Source organism: Ictalurus punctatus, chromosome 4 (assembly GCF_001660625.3).
Source record: "Ictalurus punctatus breed USDA103 chromosome 4, Coco_2.0, whole genome shotgun sequence".
NCBI lineage: Eukaryota > Metazoa > Chordata > Actinopteri > Siluriformes > Ictaluridae > Ictalurus > Ictalurus punctatus.
The window spans coordinates 660,001-680,249 of NC_071284.1; the positions used below are offsets into that span (position 1 = coordinate 660,001).

At 39.8% G+C, this 20,249-nt stretch overlaps 2 protein-coding genes across 2 annotated transcripts; one reads left to right on the forward strand and one right to left on the reverse strand.

Moving 5' to 3' along the window:
* The first annotated feature begins 1,667 nt into the window (after positions 1-1,667).
* cfap161 (cilia and flagella associated protein 161) lies at positions 1,668-6,073 on the forward strand. Its single transcript, XM_047154629.2, has 7 exons — positions 1,668-1,884; positions 2,000-2,089; positions 3,014-3,252; positions 3,401-3,482; positions 3,784-3,942; positions 5,320-5,393; positions 5,528-6,073. Exons 1-7 carry the CDS (start codon positions 1,780-1,782, stop codon positions 5,691-5,693), a joined length of 915 nt encoding a protein of 304 aa, XP_047010585.1. The 5' UTR covers positions 1,668-1,779; the 3' UTR covers positions 5,694-6,073.
* A 51-nt stretch (positions 6,074-6,124) lies between these two features.
* On the reverse strand, positions 6,125-11,172 carry si:dkey-88e18.2 (interleukin-12 subunit beta). The gene is made up of 8 exons (XM_053677791.1): positions 11,051-11,172; positions 10,351-10,432; positions 9,928-10,170; positions 9,242-9,344; positions 8,924-9,087; positions 8,258-8,433; positions 7,194-7,310; positions 6,125-6,313 (listed from the first exon to the last, which is right to left on the reverse strand). The coding sequence occupies exons 2-8, from the start codon at positions 10,430-10,432 to the stop codon at positions 6,230-6,232; spliced, it is 969 nt and encodes a 322-aa protein (XP_053533766.1). The 5' UTR covers positions 11,051-11,172; the 3' UTR covers positions 6,125-6,229.
* Positions 11,173-20,249: the final 9,077 nt, after the last annotated feature.

The following is a 20,249-nucleotide window of genomic DNA, read 5'->3' on the forward strand; positions in this document are numbered from 1 at the left end:
CACTGCACCTAGTCACGTGTCTGTTTCACCTGATTCACGGTTGTCTCGTTAGCACGTGTGTATAAATATTCACGCGCTGCACTGCACGGACAGTCCTGCGTTGTTTTGGTTTATTTTTCTGTCTCACGTTATTGTAGTCCTGGTTTCATGCAGGTCTTTTCTGTCCTTTTACCTCCGTGATGGACGAGTGTAGCCTACACCTATCAATTCAGTGTTTCAAAAGGATTGAACTGCATTAAATAAATAAATAAATAAATAAATAAATAAATAAATCTTTATTCATGATGCAATAAACCCTTGTAGTTTTTTCATGAGACTGAAAAAAGACTAGTTTTTTTATTCTGTAATAAAATGTTGACATCACTAGCTACACTTATTTATTGTTTGATTTTTCACATTTAAATGAGCCTATTTATAACACATTTCAGCTTATCTTTGAAAAAATGCAAATGTCTGGTATAAGTGGAAAAGAAAAAAAAAAGCCCAAATGTGAAACAGTTAAAAAAAAATCAAATCCGTTGAGTTGTGTGAGGGAATAACGCTGCACTGCAGAACGCCTGATCATCAGATACACTGTAGTGTTAAAAGTGTCTTTATGCCTATTTTACTCTATTGAACTCTTTCACTAGTCACAAAGTGTTTATAAATTCAGCTTGCAAAAAATAATAATAATAATCTGAGCAACAGCTCATTCCCCCCACGCTTATTAAACAAACAAACGTCTTGTAGACAAGATTTAAACATTATTTCTTTTTGCAGGCTGTTTTTGATCTTAATCATAACTTAATAACTTTTCTGTCTCGGCGCTGCTGAGGTCTGGACTGTGATTGGTCAGAAGGTAGTGAAGAGTTCTGGACTGTGATTGGTCAGAAGGTAGTGATGAGTTCTGGACTGTGATTGGTCAGAAGGTAGTGAAGAGTTCTGGACTGTGATTGGTCAGAAGGTAGTGAAGAGTTCTGGACTGTGATTGGTCAGAAGGTGGTGATGAGTTCTGGACTGTGATTGGTCAGAAGGTGGTGATTAGTTCTCTATAACAGCGGCTCTGACAGTAGCGCAGGTTTATATTAATGCACTCGCTCTGATACCTTATCGTTTCTATAGTAACGGCTCGTTCACGGGGACATTTAGACGTGTGATCGCTGATATAGTAAGAAGACGTTTATGTAACATATAGTTTATGGAAGGAGTCTCCAGTGTCAGAGGTAAAGCTGTAACGTTAAGTTCTCCCACATCAGGACAGAGGAGTTTACACTTCTTTACTGTGTCAGGAACAGGAGCTCGCTTGTTTCCAGGAACGTTAAATGTAGCTCTGCACAGGTAAAAACATGACGTGTCGCTCTTTAATAAATAAAGTGTAATCGTTGGTGAGCTGTTGTGGTGTAAGAGGAATAAAACACTCGGGGACGTGCTGTTTGAGGAAAATAATCAGCTTCAGGATGGTAACAGTGACTCTGTTTGGTTTCAGTTCCTATCACACCATCACGTCACTGTATTTGTTTACTATGCTTTAGGTAAGAAATAGACAAAGGCATCTCTACAAAATAAATGGAGCGTCAGAAGCTTTCATGCGGAAACGTTACACCCGACCCCGCTCTCCCCGGAACCTGCCACATGCTCCATGCGCCCTCTACCGGGTGTTTTCTGTCCTGTTCTTACCAGGCTTGTTACCATGGAGACGCGTAAACAGAGTCCTCCGCTGCAGACGGAGATCACACCTGGATTTACTGCGAGCTGTGTATCTCTATAATAATAAAGAGTAGTTGTTTGTTTTCTGTGTGTATGAGTGAGAGTGAAGGGGTTCATCAGCGCGTGATGGCTCAGGAGCGGGTTTACAACCCGAGGGTGCGGATGGGGAACTGGAGAGAGGATGTCACTCTGGAGGAGGTTCACACAGTCTCTACACATTAACGCTCATTAATTAAGAGCTGGATTCATTAGAGTAGAGTGTTGAGTGTGTGTGTGTGTGTGTGTGTGTGTGTGTGTGTGTGTGTGTGTACAGGAAGCTCTGAGAGAGTTTCTGCAGAAGAAGGACAGAGGGGAACTCACTATCCAGAAAAACGGCGTCCTGAGAGAAAACCTCCTGCAACCTGTAAGCAACTCATTTCACTTCTCTGCCTAATAACTCCTACAGTTCTACATCCGGGAAGCGTGTGCGTGCAGTAGGTGTAAAGGAAGTAATCAGTGTGTTAATGACTTCCGGTCTCTGTGTAACATCATGATGATGATGTAAACTACTATTTATAGCTTTTATAAGATAAGGGAGATCAGGAACTCAGTTATTTCACCCACACTGCACACCATTTACATGCGTTAAGAGTACCATGAGATGTGTTTTTTTTGGATAAACAGAGGTTGTAATTGTTGGTTAAACCTCTGTGGTGTAAGAGGAGTTCATCTGGGGGTTGTGCTGCTATCGGAAAGTAATCAACGTCAGTGCGGTTCTAGTACCTCTTCATCTCTCAGTATTTATCTGACACCGGAAACACCAAAAGGGTTCCTGTTTTTGGTTCCTCCGCACCGGACCAGAATGAAAAGAAAAGACAGAACATCTGGGATAGTTCATGGAGTTTTGCTTTTCCTGTCTGCTTTATGTCATGATTTTTGCACGCCGTGATATCCGGGTGATTAAAGAAAACCGTTAAAAGGAAAAATGAAAAACGGGTCATGTGTGTGACTCCTGCGATGATGAATAAAAACCCTGAAGTACACGACGGAGAGGATGTGAAAGCCGCTCGGAGGATGTGAGAAAGGCGGAGGCAGATACAACAGAAAAACACAGACATGCACAAGTGATTATTCATATCAGTTCTTTTTAAATATTATTATTATTATTATTGAATCATTAATACTACACGTACTCTATTTAACGCTTTTCGTGACACGAAGGAACACCTGTGACGTTAAATGAACTCTTTAAATGTGTTATTTTATTTACTGTTTGATTTCAAGAACTCATTTTATCTGAAATCTTTGAATCGGAACGATATAAATATGAAAGGAAGGTGTTTTTCAGGTGAGTCTGTCCGTGTCCCCGGATGGATTGCTGCGTTTCGGAGACACGGTCATGCTGCTAAACGTTAGAGGAATGACGCGTGACCCGTGTGACCCCTGCGCCCTCAGCATCATCGCTGACCTCAGCAACATCGCGACACATCTGGAAACAAACTCCAAGTCACATCTACGGGGTCCGTGTCCGGTGGGCGGAGCCAGCAGCATCCAGCCGTGTGTGAGGAACGCCTTTATAATCACCAGGTAAAGATTATCATGCACATATCAACACTGGGCCCCGTTCATCAACGCCGCTTAAAACACACACACACAAACACACACACACACACACACACACACACACACACACACACACACACACACTTCCTCTTTTCTGTGGTTTGTGGTTTAGTGTGGATGAGACTGCAGATGGAGAGATTCTCAGATACGAGCAAAACTTCGCCCTCAGGACGACTGCAGGCTTCGGTGGACAGGTAACCTAGCAACCATGAGCTCATCGTGATATGATTTAAAGTTATACGTTACACAGTAACGTAACCATAAAAAGGGAACTTCTGTCATTTCTAATTCTGCCGTATGTTCACGCTGATTCATTAACGTCTCCAAGGCTCCACGGTGCGTTGCTGGATTACACACGACGTTCACATCAGCAGAAAACGCCCACGTTTGCATTCCTTTCTTACGTTGGAAAATATCTCTAGCGGTTTCGCATTGTTGAAGAAATGTGAGGCTGTGACTAGCATTTAATATGAAAACCGCATGTATTCTGTGCAGCTTTACCTGGCCAGTGACCACAGAACCTTCCAGAAGTGTGCCAAGAAATCCCAGCTACAGGAAGTGAGCTTAGTGGAGCAGATGGACTTCCTGTGTTGGTGGAGACTGGTTTACATTGATCCACAGGAACGGCTCGAACATGAAGGCTTCCCTGTGCAGGTAAACACACAAACACATCTGTAAAACACCTGTAAGCACATCAGCGCACCTGTAAACACACCTGTACACACCTATAAAACAACTATGAACATGTAAACACCTATAAACACACCTGTAAACACCTATAAACCAATTATAGACACGTAAACACCTATAAACACACCTGTAAACACCTATAAACACACCTATAAACACCTATAAACACACCTGTAAACCAATTATAGACACGTAAACACCTATAAACACACCTGTAAACACCTATAAACACACCTATAAACACCTATAAACACACCTGTAAACACCTATAAACCAACTATAGACATGTAAACACCTATAAACACCTATAAACACCTATAAACACACCTGTAAACACCTATAAACCAACTATAGACACGTAAACACCTATAAACACACCTGTAAACACCTATAAACACCTATAAACACACCTGTAAACACCTATAAACACCTATAAACACACCTATAAACACACCTGTAAACACCTATAAACCAACTATAGACATGTAAACACCTATAAACACCTATAAACACCTATAAACACCTATAAACACACCTGTAAACACCTATAAACCAACTATAGACACGTAAACACCTATAAACACACCTGTAAACACACCTGTAAACACCTATAAACACCTATAAACACACCTGTAAACACCTATAAACACCTATAAACACACCTATAAACACACCTGTAAACACCTATAAACACACCTATAAACACACCTGTAAACACACCTGTAAACACCTATAAAACAACTACTGACACTTAAACACCTGTAAACACACCTGTAAACACCTGTAAACACACCTGTAAACACCTATAAACACACCTATAAACACACCTGTAAACACCTATAAACACACCTATAAACACACCTGTAAACACCTATAAAACAACTATTGACACTTAAACTCCTGTAAACACACCTGTAAACACCTGTAAACACACCTGTAAACATCTGTGAAAGATCTGTAAACACACCAGCACACCTGTAAAATACCTGCAGCCATAACTGCACATCAAAAAAGATTTACAAAACTATTTTCTTTCTTTACACCTTAATGTCTTCTGTTTGCTTTCATTTTCTCATCTTTGTGGCTTTCATCTCTTTTTCACTGTCTTTCTTTCTTTCAAAATAAATGGAAATATATTTTTCTTCCTTTTTGTGTATTTCTTTCTTCCTCTGGCATCTTTGTTTATCGCTCTTTCTTTTTCTTCTTCACTGTTTTCTTTCTGTGTCTCTTTTACTCTCAGCTTTGCTTTCAGAGACTAGTTTTTATGAATTCAGGTTACATGTTGATCCTGTAACTTGACACTGTGTGTGTGTGTGTGTGTGTGTGTGTGTGTGCACGCAGGTGAACTCTAAGCTGCTGCTGTCTCACTGTAAAACTAACCAGTGTCTCGCTGCCCTGCCCGATCACACACTCTGGTAAAGACCCGTTTTAAACTGATTTGTTTTACTGATTTCAAGCCATTTTTAAATTCTGGATTCCCCACAGTGATGAAATTCGGAAAGTCAGATCTACTCTGCCTGTGTGATGGATTTGGATCAATGTTGTGTAGGACTGTGTTCGGGAAAGAGGCCGAGATCACGGCTCGCACGCTCCTGGATTCCCATAAGGCCGAGCAGGACTGTAATCACTGGATGTTCATGGCGGCTGATCCGGGGGAACCGAGTGCACCGCGCCATCACCCCAACGAGAACCAGTCAGAAACCCACACACACTGAAAACACCCCCAGACGAGTGGAACAGCTGCTTCTGCTGCATCCTGAAATTAAATAACGCTTATACCCCAGATATTTCTCAGTGTTCTAGCTAAAAGAACTTGTAGTGTCATCGCTGCAAAACACTGATATCTTACCAGTGAGAATATCTCAAATACGGCCGGATGTATGTATTATTTCTGATGTTGAGATGATTCGAAATCAAATATAAGATGAATCGACTTGTTTGAATGTTATAAATGCGCTGCTTTTTAAACATTTAAGATAGTTTGGTTTAAATCTCATGCACGAACAATTAGTGGAGAAGATCACATAAGTTGTGATTAAATGTGTGCAACATCACAAAGATTTGTTCTGAAAATAAACGACTGTAGAAAGGTAAACGGTGCAATGCCTCCTGCTGGTGAATATGAGTAAATGCACAGAGTGACAGGTTTTATTTAAACACACAGAGTGTAAATCTATTAGACACATGAAGAAAAAAAGAACTCAGAGTCATGAGTGGAAACAATTCAGTGAAGAACTTCATACTGCAGATTTTATCTGCTCTTGTGGTGAATGCGTTTTTTCTTCTTGTCCTTTTTCTTTGGGTTCTTGCCATTTTTTGGTCTTCTCTTACCCACCTGAGGACACAAAGAGACATCATGTGCATTTCTGTGCAGCTGCACACGTAATAGTTTCACTCTTCTTATCCTTTACTGGGATTTGTCATTAATTGGAGTTGTGTAAATTCCTTGTTTAGTGACCCTGATCGACATCAGCAGGTGAGGAATAACCTGAGATCCAGTTAGGAAATCAACACCAGTGTAAACACCTGCACTCATCAGAGCGTGTGCAGTAAAATAGATCCGATGTCTAACGATCACAGAAATCCCAAGACAACCGGTTTATAAACATCTCCCTGACGTCAGGACCGGCTGGAGTGTAAATCACATCGTCTGTCTTTCAGACTTTATTTAAAAGAGTTCTGTATAAAAGTCTGATTTTATACACACACACACACACACACACACACACACACAATAAGTGTAGATCTATAAGTCATTCCACAACTATAAGAAACGCAGGATGACGGAATATAGAACAACAGCAGACGGGATGGAGAGAAGAAGAGAAGCTTTTTAATCAGACAAAACAGAATAAAGGAATAAACTGGATAAATAAACAAATAAATAAATAAATAAATAAATATGGTGCTCATAATGAAGCCAAAGAAAGAACAAGAACATTAAAAATAAATGTGTGTGTCTGTGTGTGTGTGTGTGTGTGAGTGTGTGTGTGTGTGTGTGTATGTGTGTGTGTGTGAGTGAGTGTGTATGTGTGTGTGTGTGTGTGTGTGTGTGTGTGTGTGAGTGTGTGTGTGTGTGTGTGTGTATGTATGTGTGTGTGTGTGTGTGAGTGAGTGTGTGTGTGTGTGTGTGTATGTATGTGTGTGTGTGTGTGTGTGTGTGTGTGTGTGTGTATGTGTGTGTGTGTGTGTGTGTGTGTGTTTCAGTGAGATACATTTTGCCACACAGTCCATTCACTCCACTGTGAGAGCAGTAGAGAGTCTCTGCAGCGAGCTCGGAGTTTACTGGTTCCGGTCGGAATGGTGATGCTTCCTATTGACGAGTCCGTGTTCTGATGAAAGATGAGAAAATCATTCGTTTATTAACCAGAAATCAAATTCTATCTCCTGTATAAAAGCGTGATGTAGTGGGTTTACTGTTATTACACTGAAGATGATTATTTTCCTCTAACAGCGCGTCCCCGAGTGTTTTATTCCTCTTACACCACAACGACTCACCCACATTACTATTATTAATGTATCACAGGACGACACGACATACTTTTATCCCTTTATAGTTACATTTAATGTTCAGGACACAAATTAGTTCCTGTTCTCACTTACATTATAGCAGCTAGGAACACTCTCTCCCTCACCATCCCTCTCTCTATTATCTCTCTCTCACTCTCTACTCCATCCCTCTCTCTATTATCTCTCTCTCACTCTCTACTCCATCCCTCTCTCTATTATCTCTCTCTCACTCTCTACTCTCGCTCTCTATTCCATCCCTCTCTCTATTCCCTCTCTCTCTCTCTCACTCTCTATTCCCGCTCTCTATTCTCTCTCTCTCTATTCTCTCTCTCTCTCTTTATTCTCCCTCAAAGAAGTGTAAACTCCTCTGTGATGAAGATGTAGAAAACTGAAAGCTACAGCTTCACCTCAGACTGTTACACAGCGCTGACACTGGAGACTCCTTCCTTACACGTTAAACATAAACATCTCTGTGAACGAGCCGTTACTATAGAAACGATAACGTATCAGAAAGAGCACATCAATTATAAATAAAGCTGTGATGTGCAGCTGCGCTAGTGTCAGAGCCGCTGTTAGAGAAAACTAATCACCACCTCCTGACCAATCACAGTCCAGAACTCAGCAGCGCCGTGGTGTGTGATGTTGTGTAAAAGCAGTAGAACGCTCGAGGTCATGCATTATTGTGTATAAATTCACACGAGTTGGTGTTTTGTTACTTAAAGCTCGTTGATCATTTCATTTTGAATGGCATGTTGAATAAAGTACTCACGTTGGGTTCAGGGTACAATTGAGATATTATCTTTCCATCAGTTCTCTTCTGGAACTCAATTTCATGTTGCAGAGGGAAGAAGCTCAGAGGCAGAGTCCAGGAGTCAGGAGGGTTCACGTCCAGCACACTCAGGTTGTTTTTCTTCAACACGGAGACACGAGGACATCCAGGCCGTACTACAGAGAGAGAGAGGGAATAGAGAGAGAGAATAGAGAGAGGGAATAGAGAGAGAGAATAGAGAGAGGGAATAGAGAGAGGGAATAGAGAGAGAGAGAATAGAGAGAGAGAATAGAGAGAGGGAATAGAGAGAGAGAATAAAGAGAGAATAGAGAGAGAGAGAGAGAGAGAGAGAGAATAAAGAGAGAGGGAATAGAGAGAGGGATGGTGAGGGAACGAGTGTTTATAGCTGCTATAAAGTAAGTGACAACAGGAACTCACTCATCTCACAGCATTAAATGTAACTATAAATGGTTAAAAATGATGATGTGTCCTTCTTTAATGAATAATAAAGTGTAGTTGTTGGTGAGTTGCTGTGGTGTTCGAGGAATAAAAGACTCGGGGACGTGCTGTTGAGGTTGTGACGGTAACGCCACTACATCACAGCACCATGTTTTATTCCACATCAGGCACACACACACACACACACACACACACACACACACTTACTGATATCTCGGATGTAGAAGCTGTAGTGGATTTTAAAGTAGTACTTCAGATTAGACACGGCTTCTCCTATCAGCACTATAGGCTCGGCTTCCTCCGCAAACGGGTTGGATTTGTGCGTCAGGAGGAACCTGCCATCTGTGGACGGAGTCAACCAGCCGTCGTTCCTACACACACACACACACACACACACACACACACACACACACACACACGTTTAATTATACCGTAGTTTATTATAGTACACGTGAGTGTGTTGTGTGTGTGTGCGTGTGTGTGTGTGTGTGTGTGTGTGTGTGTGTGTGTGTGTGTGTGTGAGACCTTTCATCCCGAAGCCTGAAATATTGGTACTCCTTCTCTTTCATCGTGCAGGAAATTGTGGAGGTGCAGTTAAAGTTTTCAGCCGTGCAGGACACAGGGGAGTCTAGTCAGAGAGACAGGGTTTATTATTCATCAATTATTACTGCAATAATAATAATGTTTTAATAAAATGTTGAATTATTATAATGTTACGGTTATTACTATCACTATTACTATTACTAACGTTAAGTAGTAATTCTTTAAATTATTGTTGCCATTAATGTTGTGTTTTTATAATTTAGTTTTATTTATATAAATAAATAAGCATCTAATAAACTTCACACACATGAATAAGAGATAAAAGCATTCATGGATCATGTTATGAATGTGTGTGTGTGTATGTATATATATATATATATAATTCTCTAACGTGAAGCTTCGCGTCTCGTTAAAGGCACTCACTACATTTTTAATAACAGTGAAAAGCAGCCTGTATAATTTTGACTTTAAACAATTTTAGTTTACTGATGCTTAATTTTTTGTAGACATTATATAAAATTTAATTCATTATTAAATGTTTAAGTTAAATGCACCAAGTTGGTATTTTTTAAATAAATGTATATATTTATATCGTGATGCAGATCATGTTGAAATATTGTGATATGATGTTTGCCTTCTGAAAGGTGTGATGTAAATGCTTGTTTCACCGGTTATGGTGTCTGACATGTCCATCAGGACGTAGGTGTAGTCCACTTCCTGTCCCTCGCTCCAGCAGGTGAAATTCCCAATCACATCAACTTCGAGTTTCGGAAGTCTCAGCGTGTTGCCCTCGAGCTCGAACATATCTTCATGAGATTCGACTATCTCATCTTCAAAGTTCCATGTCACGGGTGTTTTAATAGCTTTGTCACAGCTCAGGGTAACGCTGCTGCCATTCAGACCTGCCACAACTTCACACACACACACACACACACACACACACACACACACACACACACACAAAAGCAAATATGAAGATAGCATTAAAATCCAGCAGACAGGAGGGATCTATAGTTAATGTGTGTGTGTGTGTGTGTGTGTGTGTGTGTGTGTGTGTGTGTGTGTGTGTGTGTGTGTGTGTGTGTTCTTACATTTTTCTGGGAATGTATCTAAAGCTGACACTTTCAGACTGCACAGGCAGAGAACAGTGATGATACTCAGTGAAGCTCTCATCTAAAAAAAAAAGAGGCAAAAGTTATAAGGTGACATTTCGAGGCGGAGTTAGGGGTGGGGCTGTGGGTGGAGTTAGTCTTTTAAAATCTTTACTTTTTTCCTACTATTTCTTTCTTATTTTAAAATAAACCAAACAAATAATAAATAAGTAAATATAAACAAACATCTCAGTACCATATCTTCAACACAAGCTTCAAAAATCATAACAAATACCCAGAAAAATTCATATTAATTAATTGATTAATTAACTCTTGATTCAATTATATTTTTTAATGATTACAAATTGGTATTGCATTAAACGCTTTCTCTCATCTCAGGCCTTATGATTTAACCCTGATATTTGTGCATGTCTGGGAATATTTAGTCAAATAAAACTGAAAAGCATTTCTGATAACTCTCTATAAAAAAAATAAATAAAAAAAGTTCATTTATACAAAACAGGAAATAAATGCCCACAATAAATAAATAAAAAGATAGATAGATAGATAGATAGATAGATAGATAGATAGATAGATAGATAATGTCTATAAAATAATAGGTGTCTATAATAAAATAAAGACTTTGCTGCCTATACATGAATAAATGTTTATAATAAACACCAGAGCGTGTTTTACTTACTTCTGCGCGCGCGTGTCTCGGTGCTGCTCGCTGGTTGGTCCGGTAGCGGCGCGCGCTTTTATCCCCCTTCAACACCCACACAGAGAGCGCGCCTGGGCGGGGGTGTATGCATGTGTGTGCGGGGAGGTTGCAGGGTATTTTCCCCTGCTGCTAACTCAAGTGTGTGATCTAAGTGCAAATACGCAGTAATCTGGTTCTTAGCAGTATTACTAATAACCACTGGACTGTCTCGAGCTCGAGGAAACGGCTTCCGGTCGCGGTTTCACTATCAGAGCACTAGCTTATATATATATATATATATAATCATTGCATCTGGGTCACAACCGTGCAGAACCGTACCGGAAGTTTCACATTTTACAGTAATGATCCAAATAGTTCTGGTGCTGGAGTTTGTACAGCACACTCACCAGTTACACACACACTCTTATAATGAAAGGGTTCATTAAAGGTTCATTCAATAAGTAAGGTTCCTGATTTTTTAAAGGGTTCTACCTGGAACCCGCTGTGAAGGAAAACAAAAAGAAGAAGAAGAAGTAAAAGAAATAGAAGAAGAAGAATATGGCCTTAGATAAAGAAAAACTTCGATGTCTCTTTAATGGACCTTTACATATAAAAATAGCCTAATAATAATAATAATAATAATAATAATAATAATAATAATAATAATAATACATGCTTAGAAAAAAGAATCCTTCAACAGTCTTTTAGATAATTAAGCATTCCTCACAGGACGGTTCTACACTAATGGTCCTGACCATAACACCCATGTGCTTCTTCTCTAAACCGTATCCACAAAGTCTGAAGCACACAGTTGTGTAGAACGTCTCTGTACGCTGTGGCGTTATATACAATTCCCCTTCACTGGAACTAAGAATCCCAAACACTGTTCCAGCGCGACACACAGTGCACAAAGCTCCATGAAGACGTGTGTGAAGGCTGGAAGAAGGTAGAAGAACTCGAGTGTCCTGCACAGAGCCCTGACCTCAACCTCACTGAACTCCTTTGGGATGAACTGGAACTGGAGTCTCCTTACATCATCAACATCAGCACCTGACCTCAACCTCACTAACGCTCTTGTAGCTGAATGATCAGTAATCCCCACAGCCACGCCCCAAAATCCCAAAATCACACTCACAAATCCCCACAGCCACGCCCCAAAATCACACACAAATCCCCACAGCCACGCCCCAAAATCACACACAAATCCCCACAGCCACGCCCCAAAATCTAGTGAAAAGCCTTCGCAGAAGAGTGGAGCGCATTATATCAGCAAACACGGGGGGAATAAATCTGAAAGATGTTCAACATACATACAGGTGTGATGGTCGGGGTGCACATACTTTTGGCCGTATAAATGTGTTTCCCAAAATAATGAACAAGCTAGTAGTCTGATTTAAACCACCACATCCCTGACCAGGCAGTTACTAAAGATGAATGAATGAATGCTGTAAATGCGTCACACAGCACCACGCACTCAATCTTAAACAGGCACGCTATCTATCTGCCTATCTATCTATCTATCTATCTATCTATCTGTCTGTCTGTCTGTCTGCCTATCTATCTATCTATCTATCTATCTATCTGTCTATCTGTCTGTCTGCCTGTCTATTTATCTATCTATCTGCCTATCTATCTATCTGTCTGTCTGTCTATCTCTCTATCTATCTATCTATCAATCTATCTATCTATCTATCAATCTATCTATCTATCTGTCTGTCTGTCTACAGTGCTGTGAAAAAGTATTTGATTTCTTTTATTCTTGTGTGTATCTCGTACTAAATTGTTTTAGAAATTAAAACGAAATCTAAGATAAAACAAAGGCAACCTGAGTAAACACACAAATAATGTTATTTATTGAAGCAAAAAAGTGTTCCAATACCAGGTGGAATATGAATAGTAATATTGAATATAAGTCACAGCTGGAGATCACGCACGGTGCTATGCAAGTTCATGGCAAATGAAGAAGTGATACAGAGATAGAGAGACTATAGAAGAGGGGGTAGAGATGGCAGGAAGCAGTGTGGAAGGTGAGGGCTTCATGCTCATATTTCATTATCTGCACTTACTCATTAACCAGTGGCTGTTTAGTCATTGTGTAACCCTGAAACTGTGCCCATTTCTCTATCTCCCTTTCCTTTCCTGTTTTGAAGTCTTTCCCCCTTACTAAAGAAAAAAGTATCTACACACTTTACTGTTTTAAGTGATCTTGGCCCTGTGTGATGTCTGATAGTTTCACCCTAGAGAACAGAAACTGTCCCTGAGATGGTGGAAGGTGATAAGGGGTGATAAGGTGATAATGATCTGTGGTTGATAGGATGCGGTAATAGCTGCTGTATTTCCTCCACAGTGGCTTTGCTTTGCAAATGAGTCAAAGTCCTAATTTGAGGCTCATGTGGACTTTCCAGGCATCACTCTGGGTAAGAGTTTTGTCCCCTGAATAAACAAATTGAATCTGCATCACGCGGTGTTCTCACGTATGTCCGAGAACTACAGAAGACCCTTTTATTAAAACTCACTGACATCATTCTGGCAGATCCCCATGATGCTGAGAATGTACAGCTGACTTTAAAAAGAAATTTTATCAACTTAAAATAACCTTTTATAATGTAGAATGGCTCGATGCCAGTGCAGAAGTTTAGAGAAAGGAAAAAAAAAAACAGGTTAATATTTATTATAGCACTGTAGTACCTCAAGAGTTTGGGTTCATATGACCTGTCAGTATTTTATTACACCTTCATACATGTAGCTTAAGAGTGAGTGATATTTACAAAGAGATCATATCACGATACTTTCTATGATACACAATATTATATATGAAATATTACATATGATACAAAATAAGTATTATGATATTTAAACATGCATTTAGCAAAACTGTAGTGTTACAGTTAAAAACAACTTTAAAAAAAAAAGAACTACAAACAACATTTATGTCTGCAATGTCAACAAAAATAAATTACTTTAAGCTGAAAAGGTTAAGAAAATGAATAATAATAATAATAATAATAATAATAATAATAATAATAATAACTTGAATAAATTCTGATAACTAATAAACTATTTTGTTTACTACTTTAAAGGTTTGGTACAAATGTTTTTCGTAATTGTGGTTGTAATTGCTATTTGAAAAAAACAACCCTATTATAAAGTGATATCCTTATGCCTGCGATATCTCTGAAAGGTTTATTCTCACAATATTGCACATCATATCACTCAACTTAATAAGCAAACAAAAACTCAATCATTTACAGCACATGTAGCTCAATAAACAGATTCATAAACACATTTAACCCCTTAAACTCTCAGTTTATTGATCAGATATTCATAATATTATTCGATTACTACACTCTAAAAAGAGTATGGCTTAAAAGATTAAGATTGTGACCTTATAATAATCCAAATGCAGCGAGCTACATTTCTAAAATTCAGCATTAAACATTTTAAATATCCTGAGTGTTATGTACATGCTGGAATTCACTTCAGCCAAAAATAAATCTGAAATCACCAACAATCTACATTTACAAACGATAATAAAAAAAAACAGTCTAGACATTATCATCTCTTCTACTGAAAGCTGGGGCTTCCCTTCTCTATAATAAAAAAACAACAAAAATGTTTACTGAGCATCATCCCTTCTACTGAAAACAGAAGCTTCCCTTTCCTATAATCATTATAATAATAATAATGACAATAATAATATGCAGAACTGTCCTGCATGGTGCCTTAAAAGCACTGACAGGTGACGTGAATAATGCTGATTATCTCGTTACAGAGGCACCTGTAAAGTTGTGGGGGGGGGGGGGGGGGGTGTATATTTATTAGGCAGCAGGTGAACAGTCAGTTCTGGAAGTTGATGAGCTGGAAGCAGGAAAAACGGGCAAGTGTAAGGATCTGAGTGACTTTGACGAGGGCCACATTGTGATGTCTAGACGTCTGGGTCAGAGCGTCTCCAAAACAGCAGGTGTTGTGGGGTGTTCCCGGTATGCAGGGTTTAGTACCTACCAAAAGTGTTCGAGATAGGACAACTGGTGAACCGGTGACAGGGTCCTGGGCTCCCAAAGCTCACTGATGTGCGTGAGGAGCGAAGGCTGGCCCGTCTGGTCCGATCCCACAGAAGATCTACCGCAGCTTTGTGGCTGCAGAGCGGACAGAGTGCCCATGCTGACCCCCTGTCCACCACTGAAAACTTCTACAATGGGCACGTGAACATCAGAACTGGACCATGGAGCAATGGAAGAAGGTGACCTGGTCTGATGAATCAGGTTTTATTTTACATCATGTGGAGGCCGGGTTCATGTACGTCATTTACCTGGGGAAGAAATGGCACCAGGATGAACTATGGGAAGAAGGTGAGACGGCGGAGGCAGTCTGATGCTCTGGGCAATGTTCTGCTGGGAAACCTCGGGTCATGGAATTCATGCAGGTGTTACTTTGACATGTAGCACCTACCTAAACACTGCTGCAGACCGAGTACACCCCTTCATGGTAACAGTGTTCCCTAATTGTTCAGGAATGGTTTGAGGAACATGACAAAGAGTTCAAGGTGTTGACTCGGATTCGAAGCTCAAACAGGTCCAATCCATGGAGGCCTCGGATTTTTCTGATCTGAGCTGTAGTGTGTTTCAGACTGAATTCTCCACCACTATCAAAATGATACTGTCTGGGTTTATATAATGCATTTTTTTCTGAATCTATAAAAGAAAATGAATTCTGCAGCGTAGTTGTACATTCTCACAGCGCGCTGTACATGAATAAATTCAGCATTTTTTGTGCTTTCTTGTTCTATGACTCACTTTTTTTTCTAGAGAAACAGGGAACTTTAGTCAGTCGTCCTTCATCAAAATCTCCATTCTGACTTCGCAGAAGGTGAAACCCGTTGATATTTATACTTTCCTCAAATCACATCAGTTTCGTTGTTTTTTTTTTTTTTTTTTTTGCTAATCTGAATAAAGTACTTCTACATTTTTTTTTAGAAAAAGAATAAGCCTTTATCATGCATTACGGCCCAGTGAAATGTTACGTAAAAATGTTTCGTACATTTCAGCATTTGAGGAAGTTGGGGTCAGAGCGCAGGGTCAGCCATGATACAGCGACCCTGGAGCTGGTTAAGGGTTAAAGGCCTTGCTCAAGGACCCAACAGTGGCAGCATGGCAATGCTGGGGCTTGACCTTCTCCTGACCTTCTGATCTTAATAAACATTAATCACATACAGTGAGGGGAAAGAAGTATTTGATCCCCTGCTGATTTTGTACATTTGCCCACTGACAAAGAAATGATCAGTCTATAATTTTAATGGTAGTTGTATTTGAACAGTGAGAGACAGAATAACAACAAGAAAATCCAGAAAAACGCACATCAAAAATGTTATAAATTGATTTGCATTTTAATGAGGGAAAAAAGTATTTGACCCCTCTGCAAAACATGACTTAGTACTTGGTGGCAAAACCCTTGTTGGCAATCACAGAGGTCAGACGTTTCTTGTAGTTGGCCACCAGGTTTGCACACATCTCAGGAGGGATTTTGTCCCACTCCTCTTTGCAGATCTTCTCCAAGTCATTAAGGTTTCGAGGCTGACGTTTGGCAACTCGAACCTTCAGCTCCCTCCACAGATTTTCTATGGGATTTAGGTCTGGAGACTGGCTAGGTCACTCCAGGACCTTAATGTGCTTCTTCTTGAGCCACTCCTTTGTTACCTTGGCCGTGTGTTTTGGGTCATCGTCATGCTGGAATATCCATCCACGACCCATTTTCAGTGCCCTGTCTGAGGGAAGGAGGTTCTCACCCAAGATTTGACGGTACATGGCCCCGTCCATCGTCCCTTTGATGCGGTGAAGTTGTCCTGTCCCCTTAGCAGAAAAACACCCCCAAAGCGTAATGTTTCCACCTCCATGTTTGACGGTGAGGATGGTGTTCCAGGGTCATAGGCAGCATTCCTCCTCCTCCAAACACGGCGAGTTGAGTTGATGCCAAAGAGCTCCATTTTGGTCTCATCTGACCTCAACACTTTCACCCAGTTGTCCTCTGAATCATTCAGATGTTCACTGGCAAACTTCAGACGGGCATGTATATGTGCTTTCTTGAGCAGCAGACCTTGCGGGCGCTGCAGGATTTCAGTCCTTCACGGCGTAGTGTGTTACCAATTGTTTTCTTGGTGACTATGGTCCCAGCTGCCTTGAGATCATTGACAAGTTCCTCCCGTGTAGTTCTGGGCTGATTCCTCACTGTTCTCATGATCAATGCAACTCCACGAGGTGAGATCTTGCATGGAGCCCCAGGCCGAGGGAGATTGACAGTTCTTTTGTGCTTCTTCCATTTGCGAATAATCGCACCAACTGTGGTCACCTTCTCACCAAGCTGCTTGGCACTGGTCTTGTAGCCCATTCCAGACTTGTGTAGGTCTACAATCTTGTCCCTGACATCCTTGGAGAGCTCTTTGGTCTTGGCCATGGTGGAGAGTTTGGAATCTGATTGATTGATTGCTTCTGTGGACAGGTGTCTTTTATACAGGTAACAAGCTGAGATTAGGAGCACTCCCTTTAAGAGTGTGCTCCTAATATCAGCTCGTCACCTGTATAAAAGACACCTGGGAGCCAGAAATCTTTCTGATTGAGAGGGGGTCAAATACTTATTTCCCTCATTAAAATGCAAATCAATTTATAACATTTTTGACGCGTTTTTCTGGATTTTTTTGTTGTTATTCTGTCTCTCACTGTTCAAATACAACTACCATTAAAATTATAGACTGATCATTTCTTTGTCAGTGGGCAAACGTACAAAATCAGCAGGGGATCAAATACTTCTTTCCCTCACTGTATATCATACAAATCACTTTTCAGGCGTATAATTATTCACTGTAGTTTACCTGCAAAAAGTATTGGCACCCTTACAAATCCTGTGCCATCAGAGTGTGTGTGTATATATATATAGGAGAAAGGTCCAATTATATTGGCACTTTGTTCTTTATTGAACGCTTCCTGTTTCTGTTAAAACCACAGAGGAACTACCAAACACAGACACACACACACACACACACACACACACACACACACACACACACACACACACACACACACAACATAGTCACTCTGTATTACAACACACATGGCATTTCTAGTATTTCTGCATTGTTTTAAAATAACTTATGTGGATGGTTTCCTGCAGGCTCGAACTGAGCCAACGCTCGCAACCGTTGTTACAGAGACATCTGGAATGGTACGAGCTTCGAGAATAACGCCACACGTGTGAACAGGGCTGCAGCCAGGCTCTTAAGTTTTAGTCAGGTCCACAATGTAGATGTTTCATCCACTATCACAGTGTTGAATGTTATAAACTTTAATCTCTGTTACGTTCTCCTTCTGTTCTTCCATAAACTGCTCTAACTCCAGTTAATATGTTGGTCTACAGGACAGTCTAAGATGAAAAACAATAGAGTAGAGATCTTTACTATTCATATATGGTTTATTTTATTTAGTTTTTTAAATTGCAGAACTGTGATGTAAAATATTTTGTATATTATAGCTTTTACATTAAACAAATGGAGTGCTTTTGTTGAACAAACTCGAAAAACAGTCTCTAAGAAAAAGACATTATAAACAGCAGTTCATAAATACGTGAGCATGTGAACTTCCTGTTTATTCACCTTAACTAATACAGACAAACTGTATTCCCCTGCAAGCACCTGGTGATTACCGTAAAACCTGTATACCCACACACACAAACCCACATACACCCACACACACCCACACACACACAGAAACTAAACCATCTGAAACTGTTATAGTCCTGACCTCAGTGTTCTCATCGCTTCAGGAATCATGGAAAGACAGATCACTTCTGCATGGAACAAATGTGGTGGGGGAAAACCTGAGGCAGATGAGCGTAGAAATAAATAACAGAGTAAATAAGACCTGAGTTTAAAATGAAGCATAATCAATAGGTCCCTACTGAAAAACTATAGAAACCCTTGTAGAATTTGTAATGGTTATAATGGGAATTATATTAGTTTAATGGAAACTGTAATGGTCCCTGTGAATCTCTACTGGTAATTTGTTGCCTTATATTGGTGGCATGTTATGTCTAGTGGATACCATTAAGGACCAATAATAGTAATGGTAATGGTTTCAATGGTTAGCTAATGGTTTGTAATGGTATTTGTAGTGGAAACCATTAAAATTTCTGTGATGGTTTTTATTGTCTACTTCAGCGGGGATGTCCTAAATAAGTGTGTCCATAATTAGAACATTTAAAAACCTTAAGGATTCTTCAGTCATTCTTAGGGGAACTCTTTAAGGTTCTCCCATCTTTGTAGAAGCTAAAATATTTTCTTTTTAGAAAGAGTTCCAAGTAGAACATTAAACAAACAAACAAACAAACAAACAAAAAAAGTACCCTTAATTATCCAGTGAATCCCTTAAAGAACCACTGAAGGCACCATCTTCTTACCAGTGTACCAAGTGCCAATATTTCTAAACACATTCTAGATATTAAGAAAATAATAAGCAATAATTTGGAGTTTGTACCACATACTTACGCAGATCATACACACACCCTCTGTGGGGAATGTGGATCGTATCTTTCTGTGCCATATTCAACAGCCTCTCATTTCATTTACACAAAATGGAGACGAGCTCAATTCACACAGAGTAATAAGGTTGTAATAATATCATAACACAGTGGAAGTATAAGGTTTGGTCCGACTTCACTTTCAAGAGTTCACCGTTAGCAGTGTGTTATCAACATGACCCTGAGAGGGGTTTCCCACTGAAATGCTGTGTGAAAGTTTTTTTTTTTTTTTTTTTTTTTTTTTTTTTTTTTTTTTTTTTAAATACATGTTTGAAAGGTTATTTTTGTTTGAGCCGTATTAAGGGTGACATGCTGCAGTGATACTGGTGGAGGTATTGTTGGGTAATGTTGGAGTACCACTGTTTAAGTAGTAATGTAGTAATAATATATTTCAGTGACCATGCTGACCTAACACGAGTTATGACATTGTCTAACGAATTAGTAGTAAGTGGAATAATGTGTGAGCATGAATTAATGTATAATATAATAAATAATAATAAAATAGCAGTCAGTCTGCGCAGTGTTCTGTCTATTCTCTGTCATTCTTCTATTATCCCGTCTTTTGTGTAGCTTCTCCGCTCGGTTAGTTACACTCGAGTGAAATATAAAACTCTTTGTACAGAAAAAAAAAACAAAA

What these genes read in the sequence shown, in the direction of transcription:
- cfap161 (XM_047154629.2), top strand. Translation starts at nt 1,780, where the DNA reads ATGAGTGAGAGTGAAGGGGTTCATCAGCGCGTGATGGCTCAGGAGCGG. An exon ending in CTGCAGGCTTCGGTGGACAG is followed by an intron (nt 3,483 to 3,783) that starts GTAACCTAGCAA and finishes TATTCTGTGCAG; the next exon opens with CTTTACCTGGCCAGTGACCA. An exon ending in ATGAAGGCTTCCCTGTGCAG is followed by an intron (nt 3,943 to 5,319) that starts GTAAACACACAA and finishes GTGTGCACGCAG; the next exon opens with GTGAACTCTAAGCTGCTGCT.
- si:dkey-88e18.2 (XM_053677791.1), bottom strand. Translation starts at nt 10,432, where the DNA reads ATGAGAGCTTCACTGAGTATCATCACTGTTCTCTGCCTGTGCAGTCTG. An exon ending in AGATACATTCCCAGAAAAAT is followed by an intron (nt 10,171 to 10,350) that starts GTAAGAACACAC and finishes GTGTGTGTGAAG; the next exon opens with TTGTGGCAGGTCTGAATGGC. An exon ending in AATGGACTGTGTGGCAAAAT is followed by an intron (nt 6,314 to 7,193) that starts GTATCTCACTGA and finishes TTGTGTCCTCAG; the next exon opens with GTGGGTAAGAGAAGACCAAA.